Source organism: Colius striatus, chromosome 8 (assembly GCF_028858725.1).
Source record: "Colius striatus isolate bColStr4 chromosome 8, bColStr4.1.hap1, whole genome shotgun sequence".
Classification (NCBI taxonomy): domain Eukaryota; kingdom Metazoa; phylum Chordata; class Aves; order Coliiformes; family Coliidae; genus Colius; species Colius striatus.
In genome coordinates, this window is record NC_084766.1 from 6155465 (window position 1) to 6180916 (window position 25452).

Consider the following 25452-nt stretch of genomic DNA (forward strand, 5'->3'; position numbering starts at 1 on the left):
CCTAGGGTTTCTACCAAGGTTTGGATTAGCTGGCAGACTGTACTTCTTCCCCAGAGTACAGATTGCATAGAAGCTGACTCTTGCCATAACTGGATAAAATCCAAAGTAATGCATGTAGAGACAAATGACCGAGACTTATCCTGTTCCCTGCAGTTCCTTATGTTGTGCCTTTTGGCACCATATCAAAGTGTTTTTCCATACTCCTCCATTCTGCAGTCCTGCAGATTCTGTTTAGATATTTTTGTATGTATATGTAAAGGTGTCTGTGTACATGTGTATGTTTCACATTTATATACATACCCATATATGTATATATAAACATTGGGGGTGTGTTAGAGAATGCAAGTTCAGGGAAATGTTTTCCTTTTCTCTATACATGATGCTTAGTTTTAGGGGCACTGTATTGTGTAGTCTTGCAATGTTGTTGGAAAGGTAATTTTTATAAATCAGAGAAGCAGAGGACCTAAATTCAGCTCATATAGCATGTAACAGACGAATCATGTTATCCTCTTATTTCCATTTCTCTTCCTGTAAAATGTGGATGATGACCTTTAGCTATCTATATTCTGAATGTTGAAATCTGTCGATACAGAAACCCTGTAATTGTTTTTGCAGTTATGTAAGCTCTCTTCCTCAACAAATTGCTTGCATTTTGAAGATGTTTTCATTAGGCATTGCCTCATGTTACTGGTGGGTGGAACCTAGAGCAAGTTTAATCAGCAGAGCCTGTACTCGTTCTGTAGCTTGCTTTTAAGGCAACACTGCTATAGATTAATCCAGCTGGTCAGAGGAGTATCTCCCTACAGAGTGAGTCAGCAGCAGTCACATCATGACTGTCTAAACTGTGAAGGTTGCTTCGGGCTCTCTTATACTGTCTAACACCAGTATAACATGTTCTGTTATGATTAATGAACTGGTTTGGCATTTGCAGTATTTGAGTTCTATTCCTATTTGTGCTACAAACTCGCTGGACTCGCTCAGTATTCATCTGTGAGATGTTGAAAAGGATGTTTTCACACCATTTTGCCTATTTTGAATGTTTTTATATTTGGACAGTAAGTTTTTTCTGTACTGTGTTTGAATACAATTTCTTCTTAAGTGGAAAGTTGCTGGTAAAATTAAGGTATATTAGCAAAGAAAAATGAGTGAAAGTGAAGGAGAAATAGATTTTAGGGAGAAGATTATGAAGTTAGATGTGTGAGGGAAGATGGAACTTGTCATTTTCCCACTGGTCTTAGAAAACAGCATTTTGGAAACAACTTACTCAAATGTATCTATGTATATATTTAAACCATAATTGTACTGAAAACTGGCAAGTAACAACTGTCATTAATGCTGATAATGGCTATAACCTCTAAGCATAAAACGACTCTCCTAGAAATGCTGTCTTTGGAGCTTTCACTGTCAAGCTACTCAAGTCACATGTGGGTCACCTTCCACACAGATCTGGTGATTATTAACATTTAGGTTCATTTAACAGAGTATGCCAACATGATTTGAAGCCCAAACATCTGCAGTGAAGGAAACAGAGGGACTGGAAAATGAACTTAATTGCCTGTGACATTCTTCATAGTGTTGATAAAATGAGATTAAGTCTTCATCTGTCCATTCCCCTCCTTTTATGTACACAGCAGGATGAATACAGCACATTACTTGGGTCTTCAAAGCACAACTGGGTTTAGTGCATAACCTTGTCTCTTACTCTAAGGTTGAGTCTCAGTTGTTACCCAGAGATCTCCGGGCCTTGAAAGTAACCAGGATATAGAGCATCACTGTATTTGCATATTATATTCTGTTCTGGTAGTACATTATACCCACAGAGCAGTAATCATTCCAGATTTGTATGCTCATCACCTTTACAAGTATAGTTGTAGCAGTATATTCTGGTTCTTGCATTTAGGAAATCTTGAAGGCATGTAGCTTAATATCATAGAATGGTAGGGGTTGGAAAGGACCTTTAGAGATCATCTAGTCCAACCCCCCTGAAGAAGCAGATTCACCTAGATCAGGTCACGTAGGTGTCGAAGACCTCCAAGGAAGGAGAATCCATAACCCCTCTGGGCAGCCTGTTCCACTGCTCCCTCATCCTCACAGTGAAATAGGTTTTTCTTATTTAAGTGGAACTTTTTGTGTTTGAATACAGCCACTGGAATATGAAAAATGATGGTGAATTAAAAATTCGTGTTATATTAATGGTTTTTATTGACTGATGGCCTTGGTTATGGACTGAACCTTTTTATTTGAGGAATTTGGGAAATGCTACTTGAGTCCACAAGCAGTAACAACAGTGGCCTCAGATGGGGCTTCTGCATGGACACAAGCTAGTGTGGACCATTTGTAAGAATTTCTCAGTTGAGTAGAATGTAGGTAGAGCTTCAAAGGCTTGGGCAAATGTCTTTAGGGAACATTAGGGTTTGGGATTTATTTGTAGGGCTGCTCAGATGTTCAAGATTTCCCTGCTGCATACAAATGTTAAGATTTGATAACTGTTCTCAAACCATTTTTAGATGAATTTCAAGATTTCTATATTTCAGAGATTCATGCTGCAGAATAACTTGGTGGCACATTAATAACTTGTTAGCAGATGGGAGTGGGAGAAAAGTGTTTCCAGTCATGGTTCTGAACTGAGCAAAGCTTTTTCAGCTTGAAACTTGAAGCAAGGTTGAACGTTCTAACTATCAATCTGTGGTTGTTATTGACTGTGACTTTCTCTTACTCTGACCTGGGACACAATGAATCTTTCCTCATTGTAGTTTTGTTCAAACACGACGAATGTTATGTTTGAAAATGGCATTTTCCATCTTTAAAATATTTTGTGGAGGTCTTGACCAGTTCTACCCCTGAGATATCTAGCAATTTTCAGAGCAAACCCAGCTGAAAATATAAGAAAACTTAAGATGTGGTTCATTGCTATATGTGTTTTCAGTTCTACCTGAAAGGAAAAACTAGTTGTGAAAATTCAGTTATACATCTGTGGAGCAAACTATGTTTTCACTGACGTTAAGATCAAGCCTGTTTGCTGAGCAGCGTGGTACGGATTTTTTCACTGATACTTAGTACTGTAGCTCTCCTTTGGACTGAAAGGAAAGCTTGTTCCCAGGATTTAGAGGAGACATGGTGCTAATCCCTAGTTGTTCATGCCTCTGCCAAAATAGGAGATTTATCATAATCTGACACAAGTTGCCTATGATACTGGTGTGAGACTGTTAAATAGTGACTGAGATTTTAATGGTTATTTTGGCACAGCTGCCTGTAGAAGTTCACCAATAGTCAGTTTGGTTTATGATTCTCATAGGTGCTCTGGTCATAAAATTCTGTAGTTTTTAGTCATTGTCTTGCCTACTAATTGAGATTTTAAGGTACATCCAGTTGGGAAGCACCACTGTAATACACAGTGGATGTTCACGTTATATTTTTGATCACTACAGATGAAACAGCTTTGGTTAAAAATAATATCAGTCCTAAATAATAAATAGGGGTGATATTTCTCCTTTGTATCAGTGGTGTAGCAAGAGAAACATCTTACAGGGTCCTCCGGACTTCAGGTCATTTAACTGCTTATGAGAGATAGTCAGAGGAATGAAAGGAAAAGATGTCAGAATTATAGTTGGTTTAGCCTGCCTTGCAACTTCTCAAGCATAATGACAATTTAGGTAGGGTGTAGTGGAACAGCTGCTTGTACTATAGTTGTAGATTTGTTCTGTTCTTATTCACGTGATATATGTTCTGGAGATGGAGTATGCTCACTGTTTCTTATGTTTTTGAAGAAAGGGCAGAAAAAGCATAAAAAAAGATGGGTTTAGTGTTTGTGATTCAGTCTTATTTTTTTACTACAATGGGGAAGAACAGAAGTATGTTAATGTAATATGCATTCTTTTTATTCATTTATTTAGGGGCTTTTTAAGCTGAATATTTAAAGCAACTGATATTCTGTTTCAAATTGGGTTCAAGCTTGGGTTCAAGATGAAGGAGTTCTGGTCTTATCCTAGCTAGTGTGTCCTCCACTTGCATATTCATGCTTGCTGCTACACCAGCTATTCCAAGAATGTGCCACCGTGCAGAAAGTGAAAATCAATTATGCCAAGAAGGGAGCATGCATAGACATCAGCAATTTGATGCCCAGGGGAAGAAAAAATCTGCATGCCTGCTGATGTCAATCTTCTTGATATGGTATTTTTGTAAATGCATGTGGGTTGCTATTTCTTTTAACCAGCTCAACAAAAAAGTAGTTTATTTTTAGTGTTGTAAGCTTCAGGGCATCACAATTACTAGATCAAAATTGCCACTCTGACTAGTCAACCTTCTGTTTGCTTTAGCAGATACTATGACAGTAACAATTGTTAGCGTTCCCACAGGTATCTTTGAAGATTCATTACAGTCAGTGATGAGATCAATTTCCTTCCCCCATCCCCTGCTCTGTTTTCAATGTCTTTGGCTTTACAAGTTTTCTTTTGCAGCTGATGATGAGAAATACTGGGCTGACGAGCACATTTACAATAACTCATTTGCAGCTGTACTAGTATACAAACAAATTTCTATTAAACATGTGATGCATCTGTCTTACCTGAATTACTGCAAGTAATTCAGTTCCTGTGCACATGTATTGCTCAGTTGCCTTTTGCTGACGCAGCCAAGAGGTTCATCAACAATTGAGGGAAGTTTTAGAGTGGGCTAAAACCTACTTGGTTTACAGGGCAGTTAACTGCTCACAGTTTAATTCTAATGACCTTATTTGGAATAGAATCAAGGTAGGATGATTTACCAATATCTTGAGCAAAAGATATGGAGAAGTATGGAGAAAACAATGTTAAATATGGTTTAATTTTAGCAAGAAGCTGTCACCAAATTAAGTATTCAAAAATCAATTTAAGAAAGCATTCTGATGAATAACAGGAGCTAGTGAACAGATGGATGAGCCCCCAAGCCTACTTAAAAACGTGCGTAAAGACGAGACTATCAGCTACAGTGTGTTTCAGCATAGCTTGAGCTACTTGGGAAGGACTTGCACTATCATATCTCAAACACAATAAATAAATGGGTATTGAGTTGATGCTGAGTAGCACAGAATATAACATTGTCTCATATATATGTATATTTATCCTATCTTATATCCTAGGACACAGCATCAGACTATCCAAGCATAAACTATTGAACATGAAACACTAAAACACACTGACTCTGTTAATTAGATTAGATTAAGCTGAAGACTAAACTGCAGGTGAAAAAAACCCTGCTACACATGTGTGTGTTGAAAATAAGAATTCAATGTGCTACCTATATGTTAAAGACATTAAGTGAACAATTACTTAGTCTTCTGATTTGCTAAAGACTCTTAACATAAATCAGTCAAAGAATTAACGTGACTGAGCTACTTTGACATTTATATGTCTGTATAATAAAAGAAATTTAAGTGAACTACAAATAAAAAAGATTTAGTGTCTTCCTGGAGCTTTTATTTTTCCCTGGACTCTGTATTGATCAAATCGTAATTCAAACAGCTGCTAATGGAAAAACAATATGTACTTTAAACCTATTTGGCTTTGCCATTTAGGACTGGCAATCATCTGAAAGCTGTATCACAGGATACCAATAATTTCAGTTTGAGGTCTCATTTGAACACTTAGTTATTTTAATGTCAGGAGGCTACTAATTACTGAATTTTGTCATCCTTTTTACTGCTTTTTTAAAGTTAATTCTGTCAATATTAAAGATCATTTAGGGAGGCTATCTTTAACTTTATTTAAATGTTACAATTTAGATTTTTCTCTGCCTTCTCACAGGAAGAAGAATGAATCAAATGGTATAAAACAGTGAATTCAAGAGCCCCGTGTATTCTGATGTGTCTGGGTTTCAACTTTACTGCTGCATTTTGCCTTGCTCCAGTGGCACGAAACAGATGTCATGTCAGCTAGCAACTTCAAAGGGGATTTGCCAGGCAGAAACATGTGGGAAACTCTAAAAGCTGTTATTGTTTCCCAGGAGAAGCTTGTTCTGTCTGGTACTCACTTGTGTTCATCCTTTGACTTGGGTGTGCAAAAGCTGTGCATACAATGGGCAGAACCTATCTTTACTCTTAGCTCAGGTTTGGAGACTTTAAAAAAAGTCTTACTTGTGTCTAATTTTAAAATTATTATTATTTTCATTTGTTCAAGGATGTCAAAACTTCCTAAAATAAATAGTCAACGTTAGTGAAACTAATTAGTGCTCAGAAGTCTGTAATCTCAGTAGAATTCAGAGTGCTCCCACGGTTGATGTGTTTTTCACTGTATATCCAGCTTTCCTAACTACTTTTTACCTCCAGAGCTAGACAAGATAGAAACGGGTCTGGATCACAGGTGTATCTGAGGAGAGAAGCTATATAGAGCTATAGTCTTGTTTTGTGAAATGGATAGCCATCTGAAAGAAATGGCTGCAAAAGAAAAAAATGATAATGAAGAGTCATGAAGTGGTGTTCAGAAGAGTGGCCTCTACTTGTTCAGGAAAATATAGTCTATTATTTAGTTTTCTCTCTGTAAACCTTCAGAAGAAACCAGCATCACTGTACATGCAGAGTGAAACATGTTATGTAAAGCTCATGCTTGTATATATTTACACATATAATTCATAATAATTCAAATATGTAGCACAAAAAAAGATGATTTAAATTACTTTGGATAGCTAGAGTGAAGGCGAGGTCATTTGGGGTTTTTTTCCTCCCCTTTCCTGTCAGTCCTCAGTGTTCATATTAATCCTGAACTGATACACAGTTACCTACTGTCTGAGTAAGATTTGAGCTGGTGGTTTATAAATAAAAGCTTTCCATGTCCTGGCAGATTTCCTGAGCAGTGTACTCAGAGTGCCCTTAACTTTCCTAATTATATGGGAATTATGATCAGATAGTTCTCTTCTATTTCAGTGATATCTGTACTCAGGAAAATAACTTCCAAGAGCTTCACCTTCAAGTGTAGCCCCATGTAATAGTAATGACTTAACAGTGTTGCATTGCTGATTGAAAATTTGAAAGTCTTCACATAAGATCAGGGTTTTTTTTACTTGTGCAGGAAACTAATTCCTCATAAGCATTTCAGAATTTCCTCTTCTCTCATTAGTGGCTCCCACAGAACATGTGCATGGCAAAAATGAGCTAGAAATCTTAAGCTTACAAGACATCCCACTGGGAGTTATTTGTGCTGTAGATTTAAGTAAAAGGAAATCAGGCAGCCTAATCTTGAGGTAAAAAATACAGCTTGGTTCACATAGTGTTGTAAATATATTAAGTTACTTAAATAACTATCTTTTCAAATTCATTAATTAAGTCTAGCCTAATTTTAATCAGATTTTAAAATGTTTTATTGGGTGTTTTCAATGTAAATATTTTATAGGTGTAAATTAATCAGGGATGTTCTCAACCTAACTGGAGGTTCTGTATTCTGTCATTTTACATTGTTCCAAGAATTGTTATAAGCATAATATTAAACATTATAGACAAAATTCTCCCATGATTGCGCAAAGTCTGCATCATGTGCTGAGATAAGTAAGCTGAGGAATTTCTTGTCATAGTCTACTTTGCGCAAGATCAGTCCAGAAAAGGGGAAAAAACACCTTGTTCCTACTTCTATGTTTCTTATTGGATCTGCTTTTTCACTAGCATAAAAATTGGGTAATGCAAGAGAAATTCGAGACTCTAGAGGCACTCAAGTGTTGGCATATTAAATATCTGTGGTTTAAGTTGAGTACAATCCTGCTGTATGTCCTTGGTAGATGAAGTCAAATGCTTACCCCACCCCACACCTACATCTATTGAAGCAAAGAAGGGTTTGTTCAAGTGGAGCAGTTGGTTCTAGGAAATTGAATTTTAATTTTAAAACAAAAGATGAAAAGCACTGCACATGCTACTGCTTTTTATTGGTAGTTATTTTCTAAAATAAAGAGAATTGCCCTAGCATGGCATGAGATAAAAGAAAAGAATTCATAATAGCCAGTACATTAATTAATTCCTTTGTAACAGAGGTTCTATGAATTTGTTGAAGTCTGTTCTCTGTTGCTTTATGGTTCCTAGTGAGTCTATTGAGTGGTACGATTTGCTGTTGTTGCTAAAGCATGTTTACAGATGCTGAAAATCTGGAGAATATTGGATTGTTTTATGTAGTCAATTTTTACAATTTGCAAAATACTACCAAACTCAAACTGAAGCTACGGAAGGAAGGTAACATAGGATTTCAACAAGGACTGTAAATAACAGTACAGATAACTTTAAACATAAACCATGAAAAGTCATCTTTGGCCTGTTGTCAGTTACACTTGTCAAAACTGTCAGTAACAAGGCACCGAGTCCAAGTGCCAGCCATTGCCAAACAGGAAAGGCTTATTTCAGGTTGTTCACAGTTATAGTGAACTATGAAAATACCAGGTAAATAATCAAAAACAAGTGTCTGGTAAGAGTGCAAAAACCAGAGAAGTAATCATATGTACTTTCTCATTCTTACAATCTGCACTGTTATAATCATCTTTGGAGAGCCAATCTTTTTCACAAAATCCACAAAGGAAAGTAGAATTCCAGGAACGTAAGGCTATGGTAGGCCACCCTCTTAACATCTTTGTCTGGAACATAACATAGACATCCAACTTATTCAACTTATTCAACTGGAAGCATTACTACTTGGAAGTCATTCATTCCTCAGATGAAATGCTAGATTTTCAGGAAGTTGATAAGCTTTCTGAAATGAATGGAACGACCTTTTGAGGATCTAGGCTAGCATCTTGACCTATGTGCTGGCTAATCAATCCTCCAAAATGCATCTTTTGACCTGGAACCAACTCCTAGGCTATTATGGTGAATGACGAGGGTTTTGATGTGATTTCTTCTAAAAAGCTTCATAAAGAAATTAGAGGAAGTTTCACAAAAACCTTTGCCTTCTAATATCTGGAAAACATCGGAATTGCATCTGGAAGCAACTTATAATCTATCACAAAACTCTGTTTTGACATGTGTTTTGTTAATTGAACTTCTGAGAATGTGCAATTCCAACGTGTCTGTTTAAGGAAGCAGCATTGCTTACCTTTTTCACATATTCACAGCTAAGCTAAACTTTCATCTTTATTCTGCTCAGCATTGCTGTTTCTACTAAAACCTAATACATTATTCATAACTATTTCTAATTTTGGCCTAACTTTGAACTGGAGGTAATTGGAATGTTTCCAATTGTCTTATATGTTCACACATCAAAGAGCAGCTGTCAGCACTGTTCTTGTGGTATATGTACGTATGAGTTTTAGACAATGAGGAAATACCATTTTCCTAGTGATACTGACATGCCTCATTCTCATTTCAAAAATAAGTGACAATACATTTATAATAATCTTACAGAAGGAGTGCTATAGGTTATCATGTCCAACATTGCAAAGCTGTGTCTTAGTACAAAACTCTCCAGAGGCAACTGAAGCCATCTAAGTGATTTCAGTGGGTTCTAGATAAAGCACCAAGTAAAGGTTGCTTTTCGATGTTACTTAATCACTCCTTTTCCTTTGGTACTGCAAGACCATTAATGCAGAAATCAACAGTTCCAGGTATCCCAGGTATCTTTTATTTGCTTATCTTCTGCTCATGCCTGTTTCTTCCTTTTCCCCTCTAAACTTAACACAAATTCAGGTGAAACTGGTAAGGAGTGCAGCAAGAATCAGAAGATGCTTGCTGTTTGAATTGTGTCATTTGCTGGGTCATTTTATTGAGTACTGGTTGGGAGGATGCAGTGAGCAATATCCTGCTTTGCTTAATTAGCCTTTGATGCATAGCAAGGTTATGACTTGAAATGACACCTGTCTCCTAAGAAACTGAGAATGTAGGAGAACACATGGATTCTCCTGTGGGAACAGGAGATGTGATTATCTGAGGTTTTGAGTATGGAGAGAGCAGAATTTAGATCTGGGCTAAAGAGTGCTGCTAGAACTGCTTTGCACTGCAGCTGGTTGGAATTTGATCACTTCAAATGAAGGAAGCTTACAAAGGCTCAAGTACATTAGGTGCCTAATTCCTTTTTGAGATTTGGTGAATATCTCGTAATACCTGCAGTTGTTTAAACCTTCATGCAACCTCACAAATGTTACAGTGCTTTTTTCTCTCTTCATGTTAGATGCAGCTACAGTCTTTCACTAGTATTCGTGTCCTGTATGAAATTATGAAAACTATTGCTTATGATAATATCCTCAAAACAAAGTGCTTCACTGTATAATTTGCAATAAGCCATATTACTTTTTATACAGTCACAAGTCACTATTTTCATTACTGAGCTAAATGCCCTCATCTTTTTTTATTAGCTTTTCCTTATCTCTTTCTCTATATTGTGATGATATATTGTGACTATATTGTGACTTCACTTTCAAAGTCAGATTCTGCATCTCTCTCTGTTTAAAAGCCAAAATACAAAGATTTTGCTTTTTTTTTTCTTTAAGTCTGGTTATACTGCCTCTGCCTATTAGTGTTCTACACAACCAGGAACCCCACCATATCAAGACTGTAGTACTGCAGATGTTACAGCACTAAAGTTAAACACCATATCAATATGCACAGGTAGTACTTAGATTTATCTTGAAGTTGCCAATTCAATTTCCGACCAAGTTTCTGTGCCCAGTTTAGAAGATAACCAAAGTTATCACACACTGCAAATGGTTGCTGTATCTTCCTTGGCAACAGAACAAACCTAGCAAAGTACAGTTTGAACTGGACTCAGACATCCATAGACACCAGCAAGATTAGTACCTGGAAATCTATTCCCCTGCTTTATGAATAGATTGCACTTCTTTTCTATACCTTTTCTTTTTTTCATATTGTTGATGAATAAATAGTAGAAGAAGTTGATTAAAGAGAATAAAAGTTCTCCCTACCAAAAAATTATTTATACCATGCCTGTTGGGCAGCCAGGTAGTTTACTTACCAGTCACCGGTGAGTTTTTAGAATGTAGTTATTAGGTGTGTTTGTTTATTCCTCTTTAGTACTTTGGTTTCATATTTTGACTAAAATCAATTCTTTCACAGCTGATCTTTGAAATAATGAAGTAATTTAAAAGGAAAGCTGTTTAACAAGTCCGGTATGCTCAAATGCTCCCAAGTATAGTTTTTGAAGGTGATAGCTGTAATTTCTCTGTGATATTGTTTTCCTGTGTATAAATTAGGTACCCTTTGAACACCAATGAAATTGTACCTGCAGTTGGGTGTGTGAACTCTGAGCCTAGAAGTGGTCTAGAATGTTGTGGTAGGACTAAATAATCTGAAGTTTGCCTTTGAAGAAAAAACAACAGCCATTGCCAGAAGTTACAGCTGTGGATAGGTCAGAGAATCATAGAATGGTATGGGCTGGAAGGGACCTCCAAACCCTAAAACAGCCGAAGCCGCCTTGCTTCAACAGATTTGGCTCCGAGTGAGTTTAAAGCATTTTTTGTAACTACATTGCTTTTGAAAAATTTAAATACCAATTCTACTACTAATAATATTCTCAGGTCTTTACAATTTGGTATTTTACAGTTCACATTACAAACGAAGTGCACTTATCATTATTACAGCAGCAGTGTTAATGATGTTTCACGTGTTTTCATTTAAGCTTTTTAAATGCTTACATGTCTTAAAATTCACTGAAGGCACTTATGCTCAAATTATTTAAACAGGAGTTCAGATTCTGACCCTTTAAAGTACGTGTCAAGGCTTAGACACACTGATGCTGTGTTGGGCTTTACCTACAAGCAAGTACCTATCATGGACATTTGCAATATATGTGGATTTCTTTCAAGTGTCTTTTTTGTTTTTCATGTGAGAAGTTAACCTTGAACAGAAATAACTAACTGGCAATACAGTCCTTAAAACTGAGCTAGCTAAATAATCTGATCATGTTTCTGATAGCTTTGAGAAGAGCTCCTCTGTAGTTATGGGATATGTCCCAACATCATCTTTCATATCCTTTTAGTGATAATCTGTCTTCAGCTTTTAGCTGCAAAGGACTAGAACACTTCAAGCCTACAGGAAGTCTGATGAGAGCTTGTGGCTGTGTACAATTTAGAACAGCAAGCTGCATGTTCCCTATTGCAGCAGTGAAGATAGTCGGGATTTTATTTGTGTTGGGGTTTTTTTTAAGCATTAGTCAAATACAGCTGATCTCCGCCAGGAAAAAAAAAAGACCATCAGCAATTTTTAGTTCTATGCCAGCAGATCAAACAGATTGGTAAGACTATGAGAAATAAGGATGGCAAGGGTGAATCGAAGATACAGGGAAGTTTTCTTCTTAATGTGTTGATTAAAGATAAGGAAAGAGAAATCAGCCCAGGAAAGGCACCACTTACCTTGTAAACTTTTAACCTTTCCCCAAAGGCCTGTCCTGTAAATTCCTTGAAGTCCCATGTTCAGCTGTCAGTGTTTTTTGCTACCCATCTTTTCCTTTCCCTCCTCCAGCCATCTTCTTTCCCCCTTCCCCCAACTTTCTATTAAAAGGAAAGCTCATAAGCAACAGGCTCATGCTTTCAATCAAAGAAGAGAGCTGAATAGCCTTGCACTCAGAGTTCAGCGGATCTAGAGTCAGGGCCCCTTCGTTAATGAGAAAGGAATCTGTTCACCTTCTGAGATCTTTCAGCCCTCCCTGAAGTTGCCTGAACCACACAACTTGCATTTCCCATAAATTTTCCCACTGTGGCCGCAGTTCCATTTCTCACTTTCTCTCCTTCATTGCTTTCTCTCCTTCATCTCTTGAAAACAAAATATGCAAAGGTTATTTCCCTGCTCTCGCAAAGTAAATCCTGAGGCTTCTGACCTTTATTTGCTCATTAAGAAATGCCATTTCAAATTAATTCCCTCTTCTTGCCCCCCAAACCCTTGGTTTCAGTGAAAACATTAGTTGGGCAAGGGAAACTAACATTTGTGTCCTTCTTGACAGGCATGTGCACAGTGTATGTCCAAACATTGGTTTTGACTCTCAGCTCAGTGATTTCCACTCATTTTTTCACTCAAACCTTTTGTTACAGTTCACACCAACCGACTTTTCTTTTGAGTTTATAGCGGTTAGAACGAGCCCTGGAAATGCAAACTCAAAGCTCTACCAGAACAGCTGCTGTTCTCTCTTTTTGTCCAAAATACATTACACCTAAAATGCTAAAGTTGTCCTTAACTCCTGAAACTTAGCCCAGGTTTGGTGAAAATTTGATTAACCTAGCATGATACCTGCTAGATCATAAATATTAATATGACATCAACACCCCAGCACGTCAGGAATTGTGTAACTTTATTCCACGTGCTGTCAGATATAGAAAGGCAATCTTTGTCATCATTTCAAAAATGATTTTTTTTTTTTTACTCTGTATCAATGCTACAATGTTAAAGGAATATTGTCAATGAGAATAAACCAGTGAGGAAAGACATCACATTTGACTTCTATCAGATGGGTCTCAAGCTTGCACAGAACAAGTATCCAGTTGTTATTCCATTGATGGTCTCATATCCAGTCCAGGGCCACCAAGTTGATCAGGGGTATGGAATATCTTCCATACAAGGAAAGGCTGTGGGAACTGGGGCTGTTTAGTTTGGAGAAGAGGAGACTGAGGGGTGATCTTATTAACATTTATAAATATCTAAAGGGTGGGTGTCAGGAGGTTGGGACATCCCTTTCTTCTATAGTAGATAGTAACAGGACAAGTGGTAGTGAGATGAAGCTGGAACACAAAAAGTTCCACTTAAATATAAGAAAAAACTATTTCACTGTTGAGGTGAGGGAGCCCTGGCACAGGCTGCCCAGAGGGGTTGTGGAGTCTCCTTCCTTGGAGGTCTTCAAGACCCGCCTGGACATGTTCCTATGCGATCTGATCTAGGTGACCCTGCTTCTGCTGGTGGGTTGGACTAGATGATCTCTAAAGGTCTCTTCCAACCCCTACTATTCTATGATTTGGTCTGGGGACCAATGCGCTCCTGCCATGGTCACATATGTAAATATAAGTGACTTTGCTTATGACAAATACAGTGATAGATGCTTTGTGTGTAGGAATGTGAATTGAAAAGGAATGAAAATTGATAAGAAAGGCATGCTTTATAGATTCAGTGTAGTCAAGCGTTGGTTTAGGTTTTGATAGCGTGTTTGACGTTAGGCAGTTTCCATTCTCATTACGACTTGCAAACGTTTATGGACAAAATTCAGAATTTTCTTGGTCTTTAGATCCATTCTACTTCAAAAGTTATCTTTATCTGTTACTGCATAACTGATAGTGAAAATTTTCTGTTAACTTCCCCAGTGAAATTGGGAGGAAAAAGTCATAATATATAAGAGAGAGGAAATAAATCTTTGACTGTTGAATTCTGTTACTTTGTTTGATAGCACATACACCTTGAGGATACAGTGACTAACCAAAACTGAAAATCTGAGTGAAAAGTACCTAGCAATCTTGAATTAAAAAAGAAGTAACTTGTCAAAACAAGTCCTTTGCCATGGCAGGAAAGAATTACTAGAGGATGTACAACTGGAGTACTGCGTATGTGATGTTAATTGCCGTGGGTGCTAATTGCTTGGTAATTTAAATAGAAATTGTGAGTGCTCAAAACCAGGGTATGAAGTGCTGGCAGTAGCTTTCTCTGCCTGACAATCACGTAAAAGAATAATTTGTGATTGGAATTACAGATACAGATGTAAGATTATAGGCATGACCAACTGTGTTTCCTTCTCCCAGGTTTTGGGGTATTTTTTTGCCTAAAGTAACTTAATTGAGCACTGAAAATAACTGGATCAGCACATAAGGATGAAGGTATCCCAAGGGGTCGGTAGTACTGTAGCAGTTAGTTAAGATGCTGGTGTATTATTACAAAGCACATCGCTGCAGCAAGCAACTGTAAAATCTGCCAGAGTGCCCGTTTGTTGTGACTCAGTCACTGGCACATGAACAGCTGATGGGTTGTTCCTACTATCAGTGGTGAATATCCTAAGGCTTCAAATTTGTGCTCTTGCTTGTACCTACTCCTCCAGCTGTTCAGCTGGAAGTGCCTACTGGCATGCTCCCTAGCAGCCTACACAGCAGAGCAGAAGTGTTCACTTTTGCTCTCCAGGCTTGTTTTTGTCCTGGCAAGCGTTTGTCTCCTTGCCATCATTTCAAATCAGGGAAGGGAGCAGCTGCTTGCCAATATTGCACTTGGGCTGTGACCTCTGACTGCTCCTGCACTCAGGCTCCCCAGTCACTGCTGTGCTCCTCTGGCCTGCCTGGGGAGCTCAGCCTCCCTGCCAAGCCTTGTGCCCCAACGCTTCCCAGCCGGCTGTGCTGCTTCACAGTGCCCATTGAAAAATAGGAAATCAAAGCTTTGAAAGTATAAAACTCCTCTCTCATTGCTTGGCTCTAGCATTGCTTTGAAATGTAGACAGTATTCTGTTGTACTTCAAACAAGCCACAGAAACTCTGGGTTAATTCTCACAGCTTGCCTATCACCACTTTGAGTGTCTGCACATGTGGCAGTGCCTTGAGGCCCTATTGTGCAGCTGTGCCAAAACTGAGTAGCAGGGAGACATCCTGGACACAGTCCCCAGCCTTGCTGTGTTACATGGGAGGAAACTGAGGAAGGCAGAAGTGGAAGTAGCTGGCCTAGTGGTGAATTGTGGTGCTTCCAGGCTGGGTGGCCTGGACCTTTCACCAGTTGCCCACTTCATCCCAAGCCCCTGGTGTCATCTGAACATTTGACTTTGGAGCCTTGTTTGGCTTCCCCTGTCTGGGAGCATAGGGGTTGTTTGAGGACCTTAGGTGCAATGAGCTGTTTTTCTCCAAGGTTTTTCTAGTTAGGTTCACCATGAAGACCAAAGTTCCTAAGCATAGCTGAAGCTCTTTGCAGTGATTAAATCTGCACTGTGCCTGCAGGAAATGGCACAAGAGCATTTCAAGGACTGCTCCATCATGAACTGTTCCCTGCAGCTGTGCCCTGAAGAAGTTTATTTAAAACTTGTGTTCCTATTTAAGTTTCCAAGAGAGGGGCTTTCAGGGTTTTTTTTTACATTCTGCACAACAGAAACTGAATTAAATCTTACTATCATCTGTCTTCTATGTTCTTCTTATTTTAGAATGGATTAAGAGCTTGTTTATGTTACATTGGCTGCTCTTGATTTTTCAAGTAGGCAAAGAATGTGATCCTTTGAATTATTTAAGGTTGTATTGGAACAGTTACCTATTCACTTTTCTACTGCTACTAAATTTCAGAAAAGGCTAAGGGAGGTAAAAAAGGCCTGTGTTTATTCAAGCAAACAAGTCTGCAAGTCCTGTCATTGCCACCCAGGAAAATCAGTCTTTAAACCAATCTAAAACTTGTGTCTGTGAGCCTTTGCCTTCTGTTTTGTTACTGCTGAGGTTAACGAGTCAGGGGTCAGAGCATTAATCAGTGACGATGGTGCAGAAAAGAGTTGCTAAACTTGTGGTGAAATAGGAGCTTGCTGTCATGGGAACAGCAGCCTTTGGGAAGAGCCAGCCTCACCAAACCACTGTTGTGGGCCATCGCCTGGTAAGGGCACCTCTGCCTGAAGCACTAGCTTAGTGCTGATTTGCATCTGTGCATGTGTGTACTCTGCATTTAATCTTTATGACTTTTCCTGTGTTCTTTGACCAGTCAGTAGCCAGCTAGAGCCTATTCTGTAAAATTCAAGTCAGTCATAAAACATCTGATTATTGTTGGTTGGTGTGAATGTAAGAAAGTACCAAGTAGTTAGGGTGAATTCCACAATTCTGAGATGTTATCTCTGCCCGTCAGTAACTGGAGCTCTAAATCCTTTACTCAATCTATTGACAAGTTTCATTTAACAGAAACAACCTTTTAAGAAAGGAGCTGTTAGTACAGTGTACAGCTGTTACTGTGCAGTCCTGAGTCAGGATACTGGAAGGTGCTGATCAGATATAATCACAGAATCATAGAATGGTAGGGTTGGAACAATGCTCATCATTTATTGTTATTCATTACAAGAGATGAATGCTTAATGCAGGTGCTCCCTTTCTTGCATGCACTCAGCCTGACTTCTTTATTTACTTTTTTCTTGTTTAATTTGTGATCAAAATGGGAAGATGATGCTTTTGCAAAGAGATCTATCTAAATGGAGTTGGGTTTTTTTTAGAGTAGTCAAATCAAATTTAATGTTCTCATTCAAAGCAGAGACCTTTTTCTCCTGGGTATCACTGGCCTACAGGGAAAGCTATTGCAATTTGATATAATTCCTAAGCTATTCATCACACTGCCTATAGCTTTGCAAGAGGTAGAGCTTTAGTTGCTTACAGTATGTTCTTTAAACTTAAGACTATTTATTTATTGTGCATTCTCACTCCTCCCTTAGGACCTCCAGAAATGAAAGATATAGGGGATATCAGTTCCTTCTCTCATTTATTTATGCAAACTATGCAAAAAATGTTTTCAGAGGTTTTTTTTCCATGACAAAAGCAAGGTCAAAAGATGTGGCAGAAGACAATATAAAATAATATTTCCAAACTAATTTTGGTTATAATTTGGAAGCATTCAGTACTGCTGCCTGCTTTTGTAGTCATGAAACACATATGGATGCCCCATAGCAGAAGTCAAAGAAACCTGGAAATTACTCTAATTTGTCTATAGTTTCTGCAAGGTCCCAGGGTCCTGCACACAATGCAGAGACAACTGGAGTCTGGTTGTACCCCACCTCAGCTTACTGTGTTTAGCTGCTGTTCTGCTATCCTAACTTGCCCATCTTCCTTCTTTGCAACTCATGCAGACTTACTCTTCTCATTCCAAATGAGTATCAAAGTTAGTGATAGATATTATCCAGTATTATCCAGTATTATCCAGTATTACATATCCAGTCTGCAGACATCATCAGCATATGAGAGAAATAATGCTACCCTTGATGCATTATGGCTATTCTAGTTTACTCTCAAAAATACAGTTTGGCTAAAATGCTTGTGTGTATCAGAGACTTGCAGAACCAGTTTTAGTATTCAGTTACTCTGTGTTGTAAGATAGTTTTACTTGCATATTAAAATAAGCAATAACGTTCATTTCCGTTATTGCTTGTTGGCAAAAACTGTAATGGGAAGCCTGTTGCTGGTGATACACATGTACACTCCCTGAAAGCAAATGATATTTTGGCCAGCCTATTCCTAGCCTGTGTTTTCCTAACTCCTTGCCCTTTAGTGGCTAAATTATGTTGATACTGCTTTAGCAGATTATTTTAACTTCAATTTGAGACCTATTTCTCATCTAAAAAAAAAAAAAAAAAAAAATCAAACTTGTACCAGAAAGTCAGTTTTGCTGTCAGTTTTCTAACCTATTTCCTTCCTCAACAGACTTAAATATATGAACTTCTAAATACAGACATAGGCAGCTTTTCTCCTTCTTCTATCTCTTTTCTCTTTTAAGAGTTTTGGGGATTTTTTTTTATGTGCCTGTGAGGCTGGAGCCCTGGAGATTTCAAGCTTCTTTCATCCTTTAAAATGTCAGCAATTTCAAAGAAGTGGGTTCCTGTGTGCTTCTTTTTTATGTGCTCTACAGTACTCTTCAGACTTGACTTGCAAGCTCATTCTCTGCAGGTGCGAACGGAATATGGGCAAGGGACATATTTATACCTTAGACTCTCAGCTGAAACAGTCACCAGGGAGAGGAGAGCATCCCAGCACAAGCAAGCTGTGCATAGTCCAAAAGAATGACATTGCTTTTTACATCTCCACCCTCTTTTTGTGGCCTCCTTCTGAAGTTTGCAAAGTAGCAAAGTCATGCATCTGAGAACCAGCTTTAGGATGTCTTAGCTTTCTGTTCTTACAGTGGAAAGAGACATTAGAAAATGTCAAACAAAACCACCTATGTCAAGTCTGCGATCTACACTCTTCACAAACTCTCAGCTTTCAGCTAATGTTTCTTTTTTCTGGGCTACAGACTACCAGTTGACAGAGATGGAGGTTTGTAAAGGCTTGTGTGTGCAGGTCTAGCATATCTCTCTGTTTAGACCAGAAGATTTTTTTTTTTTGGGGGGGGGGGGTGGGGTGTGGAGCTGTAAAGAGGAGCAGGGAATGGATAGGAATAAATCCTATTCCTTGTAACCAAACCTAGCAGTGGTAATGAAGAGGTCAGCAATTGATAGGAGAGGAATGTAATTAAGTATGCTACAAAAGACAGCTGGGCTACATGGCCAGATTAGTATGGAGAAGGGAACAAAGCAGGTACATGCTGGGGGGAATGTGGATGAGCTGGTAAAGCAGTGTATGTGTAAGAAAAGAATGCACAAAAGAGGATGAAGAGATAGGGACAAGGCAAGTGGGGCAAGACCAAATAGAGTATGCAATATTCTTTGACCTTAAAGAATTAAAACCATTTACAATTTGTCAAAAGTTATTTTCTCCACGGGTTCATACTGCTTATTCTTTCTTAGAGGAAGGAAAGGCACTTCTCATTTTAGTTTGAATGAAGAGTTTCAAGAGAAATGTCCTCTTAGTAGATTTGTGTGATCTATTCTGGTTAAAAATAAATGGCTGTGCTTAAAATAAAAATGGCTGGGTGCAACAAAAATATCTATTTCATTTTATAAATTGTATATTATAACATTGAGGAATAGTCACTTTTTTCTTTCAGTCTGTGCTCAGGTTTTCTGTATTTTATTATGTGTGAGGGGTACCACTTTTAACAGTATGAGCAAGGGCATAGGCGTAATGTAATTAGAGAATATTGTTTAACAATTCAGGAAAGGATCTTTTAAATATTTTTCTTTGTGAGATGACTTGGACCCTTCCAAGGAAAAATCTAATCCTGGCTGAACTCCCTCCCAAATTTTCAGCCCTTAAAGCATAGGAAAAAAAAATCAATTCACTGTTCCCAGGCAATACTCTGAAGGTTGGTTCTTCGATGTTCTCAAAGTACAAGCCATTTTGGATGTAAAAGCTGTTATTGGATCTTAATTGAAGTTTGCACAGTAATAACCTACAGGCAAAACATTAAGGTACTTTGTTTGAGTTGGAGCAATCTTTATGGCTATAGATAGATGAATCCCTCTCAATTTAAGTATCCTGTAGCATATTTAAAGCAATTTTAATTAAACTGAATCCACAATCAATTATTGTTCTTTCCCTTAATTTTAAAGTCTTTTTCAATGGAACATTAATTACCCTGTCAAATCTTTCTGTAATATACAAAAAGTTTCTATTGTAAAAATGCTGGGATTATATTAAGAGAAACTCCTGTTTTTCTGAGCAAAAAATAAGTGTTTAAGAAGAGAGTGAAAGAATTTCACTGTGAATTTCACTGTGAGGGTGAGGGAGCCCTGGCACAGGCTGCACAGAGGGGTTGTGGCATCTCCTTCCTTGGAGGTCTTCAAGATCCACCTGGACATGTTCCTATGTGACCTGATCTAGGTGACCCTGCTTCTGCAGGTGGGTTGAACTAGGTGATCTCTAAAGGTCCCTTCCAACCCCTACCATTCTATGATTCTTTGATTCTAATTTCTCAAACTAAATTTTGAAGACAGTTGAGCCAATGAGAAAAAGATCAAAGTAGCAACCTGGAATGTGTATTTTCATAGGTACATGTAGGTAATAACATTTTATGTGAAGAAAATCCCAGGTTTTTATTTCTCTTGATATGTTTTTTTTTTCTCCTCACATAGAAATAAGTACAGGATCTAGATGGCAATGTTCTGTCATGCTAAACTGGAATTAAATATACAATTCTTGTTTAGCTTCAGGTTGCTTTATCTTTCATAGTGTACAAGAAGCAAATTCAGAAGCTAACGTTTCATAAGAGCTTGTGGTTCCCAGGCTACCATAGTGTATGTCATCTTGTCTCAGGTGGGGTCACTGAGTGTGACTACAATTTCTCTACCACAAATAGGCATGTTTGTTTTACTTGTAGGATGCTAATTGCTTTGCTGTTGTATTTTGTAAAGCTGTGTGAAGATAAGGAGTAGGAGGAAGAATGCAAAAATCAAGCCATCTTTTTAGTACTGTCAGAGAAGTGGGTGTTATATGTGGGAGGAGATGAAGGTGTAGAGGAGTGACATTTATTGAACTTATTGCTCAGGCTCCTTGTAATTCAGATGTGCCTGCTGATGGTATTTGTAGAGTAGCCATGTGTGAAAGAGGATAAAAATGACCTTATTCTTAAAAAGGAAAAAAATGTCTAGTCTCCATTCTGCCTAAATCAAAAAACATATTTAGCAATTCAGAGTAGTCCTTTGTGCCTTCAGAACTGTCAAATCTGTCACATACGAAGGCCATGCCAATGAAAGGCATGTGTTATATTAGCAGTGTTTAATGCCAATAAGTAAAGCCTATTGAAAACCTAAGAACAGGTATAGGGGTCTTTAGCTATTGACTGCTACAATTACCTGAATGCCATATGGCTCAGCTGCTCAGTTCTCTTGAGCTGGAACATCATCAGCTGTCCTGCATGAACATAATATCTAAAACTAAATATACTGCAGAAGACAGTTGATATAAGGCTTCACAGAGATAAAATCTGTCTGCTCTTTATTTTCTCTTTACATTTTTGGTGGGTGAAATGAACTAGGCAGCACTTTGCCCATTTTATTTACTCCAGTGAAAGAAATAAAAATATTTGATGTGTCACTTTCCTGCTTTTAAGCTCTTAAAGCCTAACTACTGTGAAGAAGTTAATGTAATATTCAGTCTTCAAGTTTGGGATTAATAGCTTAGGATGCATAGTTAGTAAGAACCAGCACTTGTCACATCTATGAGTCCCATGAGCTACACACATCTATTGTTCGAGTCATTTTCAATTTTGTCTCCTACTCTGCAGAATTTCCCAGGAGATGTGGTGGGTCAGTAGCAGGCCAAAGGAGGACTTCAGACCTAATCTAATCAATATTGTGACAAATGTAATGAAAGAAGCTATGTCACCTTGGAATCCCTGTACATTTTATCAGCTTTTCTCTCCTAATGGAATGTGACAGTGAGGTTGATCCCTGTCTCCTTAGGACAGAAGTTGCAAGGGCTTGTGCATGGATGGCTGTGTGACAAACAGTAATCCAACTTCATGGTGATCATAGCTAAAGGTTGAAACTAGAGGTCCTTACTTACACACCAAGCATAAAAGAGTTCTCTTTAATAACCTTAATTTTCAACAGAACTGTTTATGTATTCATTAAATTTTCATCTCCCCTAACATGTCATCTGTATTGAAAGAGATTATATGTTTTTCTGTTTCAGTGGGGAAGTTCTGAAATTGGTTTCACAGATTAGAGAGCAGTACTCAGTGGCTTGATATGTATTCCAAGCAAAGCACTTTCACTTCAGTCCTCTGTTTTTTTATTTGGAATTGCCCCTTTTTGCAGCTGCATACAAGTAGATCACTTGTTCCACTAGTACATGACATTTCTATGAGTCTGAAATCTATGACTCTTACTTCTTTATGCTAAACAGAGCTGCCACCTTAGTAGTCTTCACTGATGCATTCTGGTGTGAAGTCTAAAGGTTTTGTACCATTCTATTTTTGAAGTGCTGTCCTTTCTAAAGATTGCTTTGATAATAATCTCATTTTCTGATTGTAGATATCATTGCTAAATTTGTGATTTTTCTGTCCTTAATTCTAATCATTCTAGTTTCTCTTCCCAGATAAGTTCATCAAGACCCTCCATGTTAATTTTTATTGTCTTAATAGTTTCTCTGTTCTTAAGTGTCTCCCACATACTGTAATGCTACCTCTACCAGGTTATTCTCAAGGTAATTTGGTTGCTCTGTCTATCCTTAACTTTTCACCTCAAGGTGAATGGTAATTACTGTCAAAATATTGTTGGGCATACAAGTCTTGTAAATGACAGTCTACATGTTCACATATCTGGAAACTTGCAAGTATACTACTGGCAAAACTCTGAATGCTGGTTAAGAAGCTCTTGTATTTTATTCTTTTTCCATGGGGATGTAACCTTTAAAGTATCTTGTGAAAATTTACCAGTTTCTTATCTATGCATAATATTTTAATGTCAAAAATTATGATGCTTGTCCTTTAAGAGTAAGTTGTTTCTGAATCTCATTTTCAATTATTGAAGTTTTGCATGTGAGGATTTCCATAAACTGCCTTGATATGTAAATAGCAGAGCAAAGCTGCCTCACTTTTTACTAATCCTACAATTACATTACAAGCCTTTTTACTTAATATGAAACTAAACCCTCGTCTCACCTACTCCTTTACATAACCCATGCACTAAGAATTATGGACATGACAGCTAAATCCAGCTTTTAAATCCCCAGCATAGTAGTTATGTGCTGTTGCTGCTCACTGTTTCTTTCTCATAAGCTGTAAGCAGCGCAATATCTTATTAGTTAATTTGAAAATCGTTTCTCAAGGGATTGCACAGCTTATGTGCATCAGGTCCCCACCAATCCACTTAAAGCTTCAGTTCACCAGACTGAGAAACTCCGTGCAGATTGGATCCTATTTGCTGCAGAAGAAACACTAATTTCTTTGTAAAGTACCAAAATAGTATTTTTGATCTAGCAGAAGTTACACTGAAAAACCCCTGAACCACATTTTCTGGAGATGGTATCTCTCACATGTCTGAAAATAAGAGTTCTCACTTTCTAATGGTTTTTCTTTTTAATATATCAAAACCTCCTCTTTTTTTGATCATACAAAAAAAGGTTTTTTAGACTGTTCATAAGCTAACCAAAGGTGTATGTTGTTGCGATTCATGTGCCCTGTTACTCTTGAAATTTCAGCATTGTTTGTTTAATCAACAAATTAATTAGAAAAAAAACAAGGGACTGAGATTGAAATCTTTGACATACAATGCCTATCTTTGACTCAAAAAATCTGAAAGGTTATTAATAATGTTCTGGGGAACACCAGCTGAGTTTGAGATGGGCTGATGCTAAAAGGAAAATTCTGTGGCAAATTTCTGTGGAAAGCTGAACTTTAAGCCTGCCTGCACAGTACTGAAAACATCTCTTGGTGAATATTTGTTTAAATAGATTTTTCCTGTCTCTTCTGGTATTCCATGCAAGGGAAAAAAAAATCATATACTATAGTAACATGAAATATCAACCTCCTTTTCCATTTCTCCACATCAACATTGGATAAAGCCACCACCTTGTGTATGGGATCAATTAGATGTGATCCAAGTATGATATAATACACAGAATAGCAAGTGAACTTACAAACTGCCTCACAATTTTGAATGCTCTGCCTCTGTAACATAGTATTAACTTTGACTCTATTATGTATGCCTAGGTGCCTCCTGATCGCTGAACTCTGCTGGCACTAAAGTAGCAATACCTAGCACAGAGCCTTTCTCACTGTAGTTTGCCCAGAGGTGTATATGACTCTTAAAACACCATCAGCACATTGGAACAAATAGTACAGAGCACAGCGCTGTGCAAAACTTACCGAGCTCTCCAGGACCATGTCTTCTCACAGCTGGGGCACCCTGCACGCTGGAGTTTGTCCCTGCATAAGCTGCTACACAAGCAGAGAACTGCTTAACCACTTCTCTTTCGTTTCTACCTTCAGGCAATGAGTGCTGGAGGCTGTGATGAGCCCTATGTTTTCCATTACAATTATAGCCCAGAGAAACTGAAAGTACTATGAAAGGTAGTACACAAGAGGAAATGATGAGCGTCAGCTTTCCACTTCATAAGTGTCATGTGCTGCGTGGTGGGTAGTGACTGGGAACTTCCATTCCTGTCCCTCTTATAGCAAAACCATGGCTGGTTTCTCTACACAACAGGTTATAGGAATTGCCATACCAGTTAAGAGCAGCGTTCAGATGTTGCAAAGGAAAGGAAGCAGGTTTTGTGTAGGCATTTCTAACTGACTGCTTTCTTACATCATTACTGCTAAAATGTCTCCAAAATTCTGGGTTTTGTTTGGTATGATTTTTAGGGCAACATCTCTTGGATGTCTTCATTTCATTATCTATTTTTTTTCATGATAAAATTAATGCAAATCCAGCTAGAAATTTTTTACAGTGTTTTCTATGGAAATCTGACAGGTTGGAACCAACACTCTGGAATTAAACTTGTTGACTTTTTTAAAGATGGATTTTCATTTGGCTATTCTTTGCACTTGATTTTTGCACATTAGCATCCACAGTGTACCAAGTGTTCTTCAGAAGCTCCGTTAAATGATATAGAAAAAATAACTGATGTATTCTGGTTGGAAACTTGAATTGATTTTCCAAATGGTATTTATATCCTTGATAAGTAAAATAATAAGAACTTGGCAGGGGAAATGAGGAAGAAAGTACAAAGAGGAAGAAAACACAAAGGCAATTACAAAAGACTATGACATACCTTTATGTAAATGGAGCTGGCATTTCCATAGAGGAAATGTGGAGAAATAGCTTAGAAAGTGAAGGTAACAAGATAGGTACGTGATTATATGCTGGCAGAATATATCTGGAAGAGGTTGGGGTGCAGTATCTGAGATAAACAATAGTAATGCATAAGAAGCATTTGGTTTTTACAAGCGATGTTGCATGTGTTTAGATGAGATCTGAGAAGAGGATGACTGAGGAGTAC

The 25452-nt window shown here is 37.9% G+C and overlaps 1 protein-coding gene across 1 annotated transcript in view; it reads right to left on the minus strand.

The window, feature by feature from the left end:
• Window positions 1-24419, minus strand: part of RASGEF1A (RasGEF domain family member 1A) — a 54969-nt gene extending 30550 nt beyond the window's left edge. Inside the window, exon 1 of the mRNA XM_062001721.1 lies at window positions 24320-24419. Coding sequence (XP_061857705.1) covers window positions 24320-24337 — 18 coding nt within the window. The 5' untranslated portion in view covers window positions 24338-24419. The remainder of the gene's footprint in view (window positions 1-24319) is intronic.
• Window positions 24420-25452: the final 1033 nt, after the last annotated feature.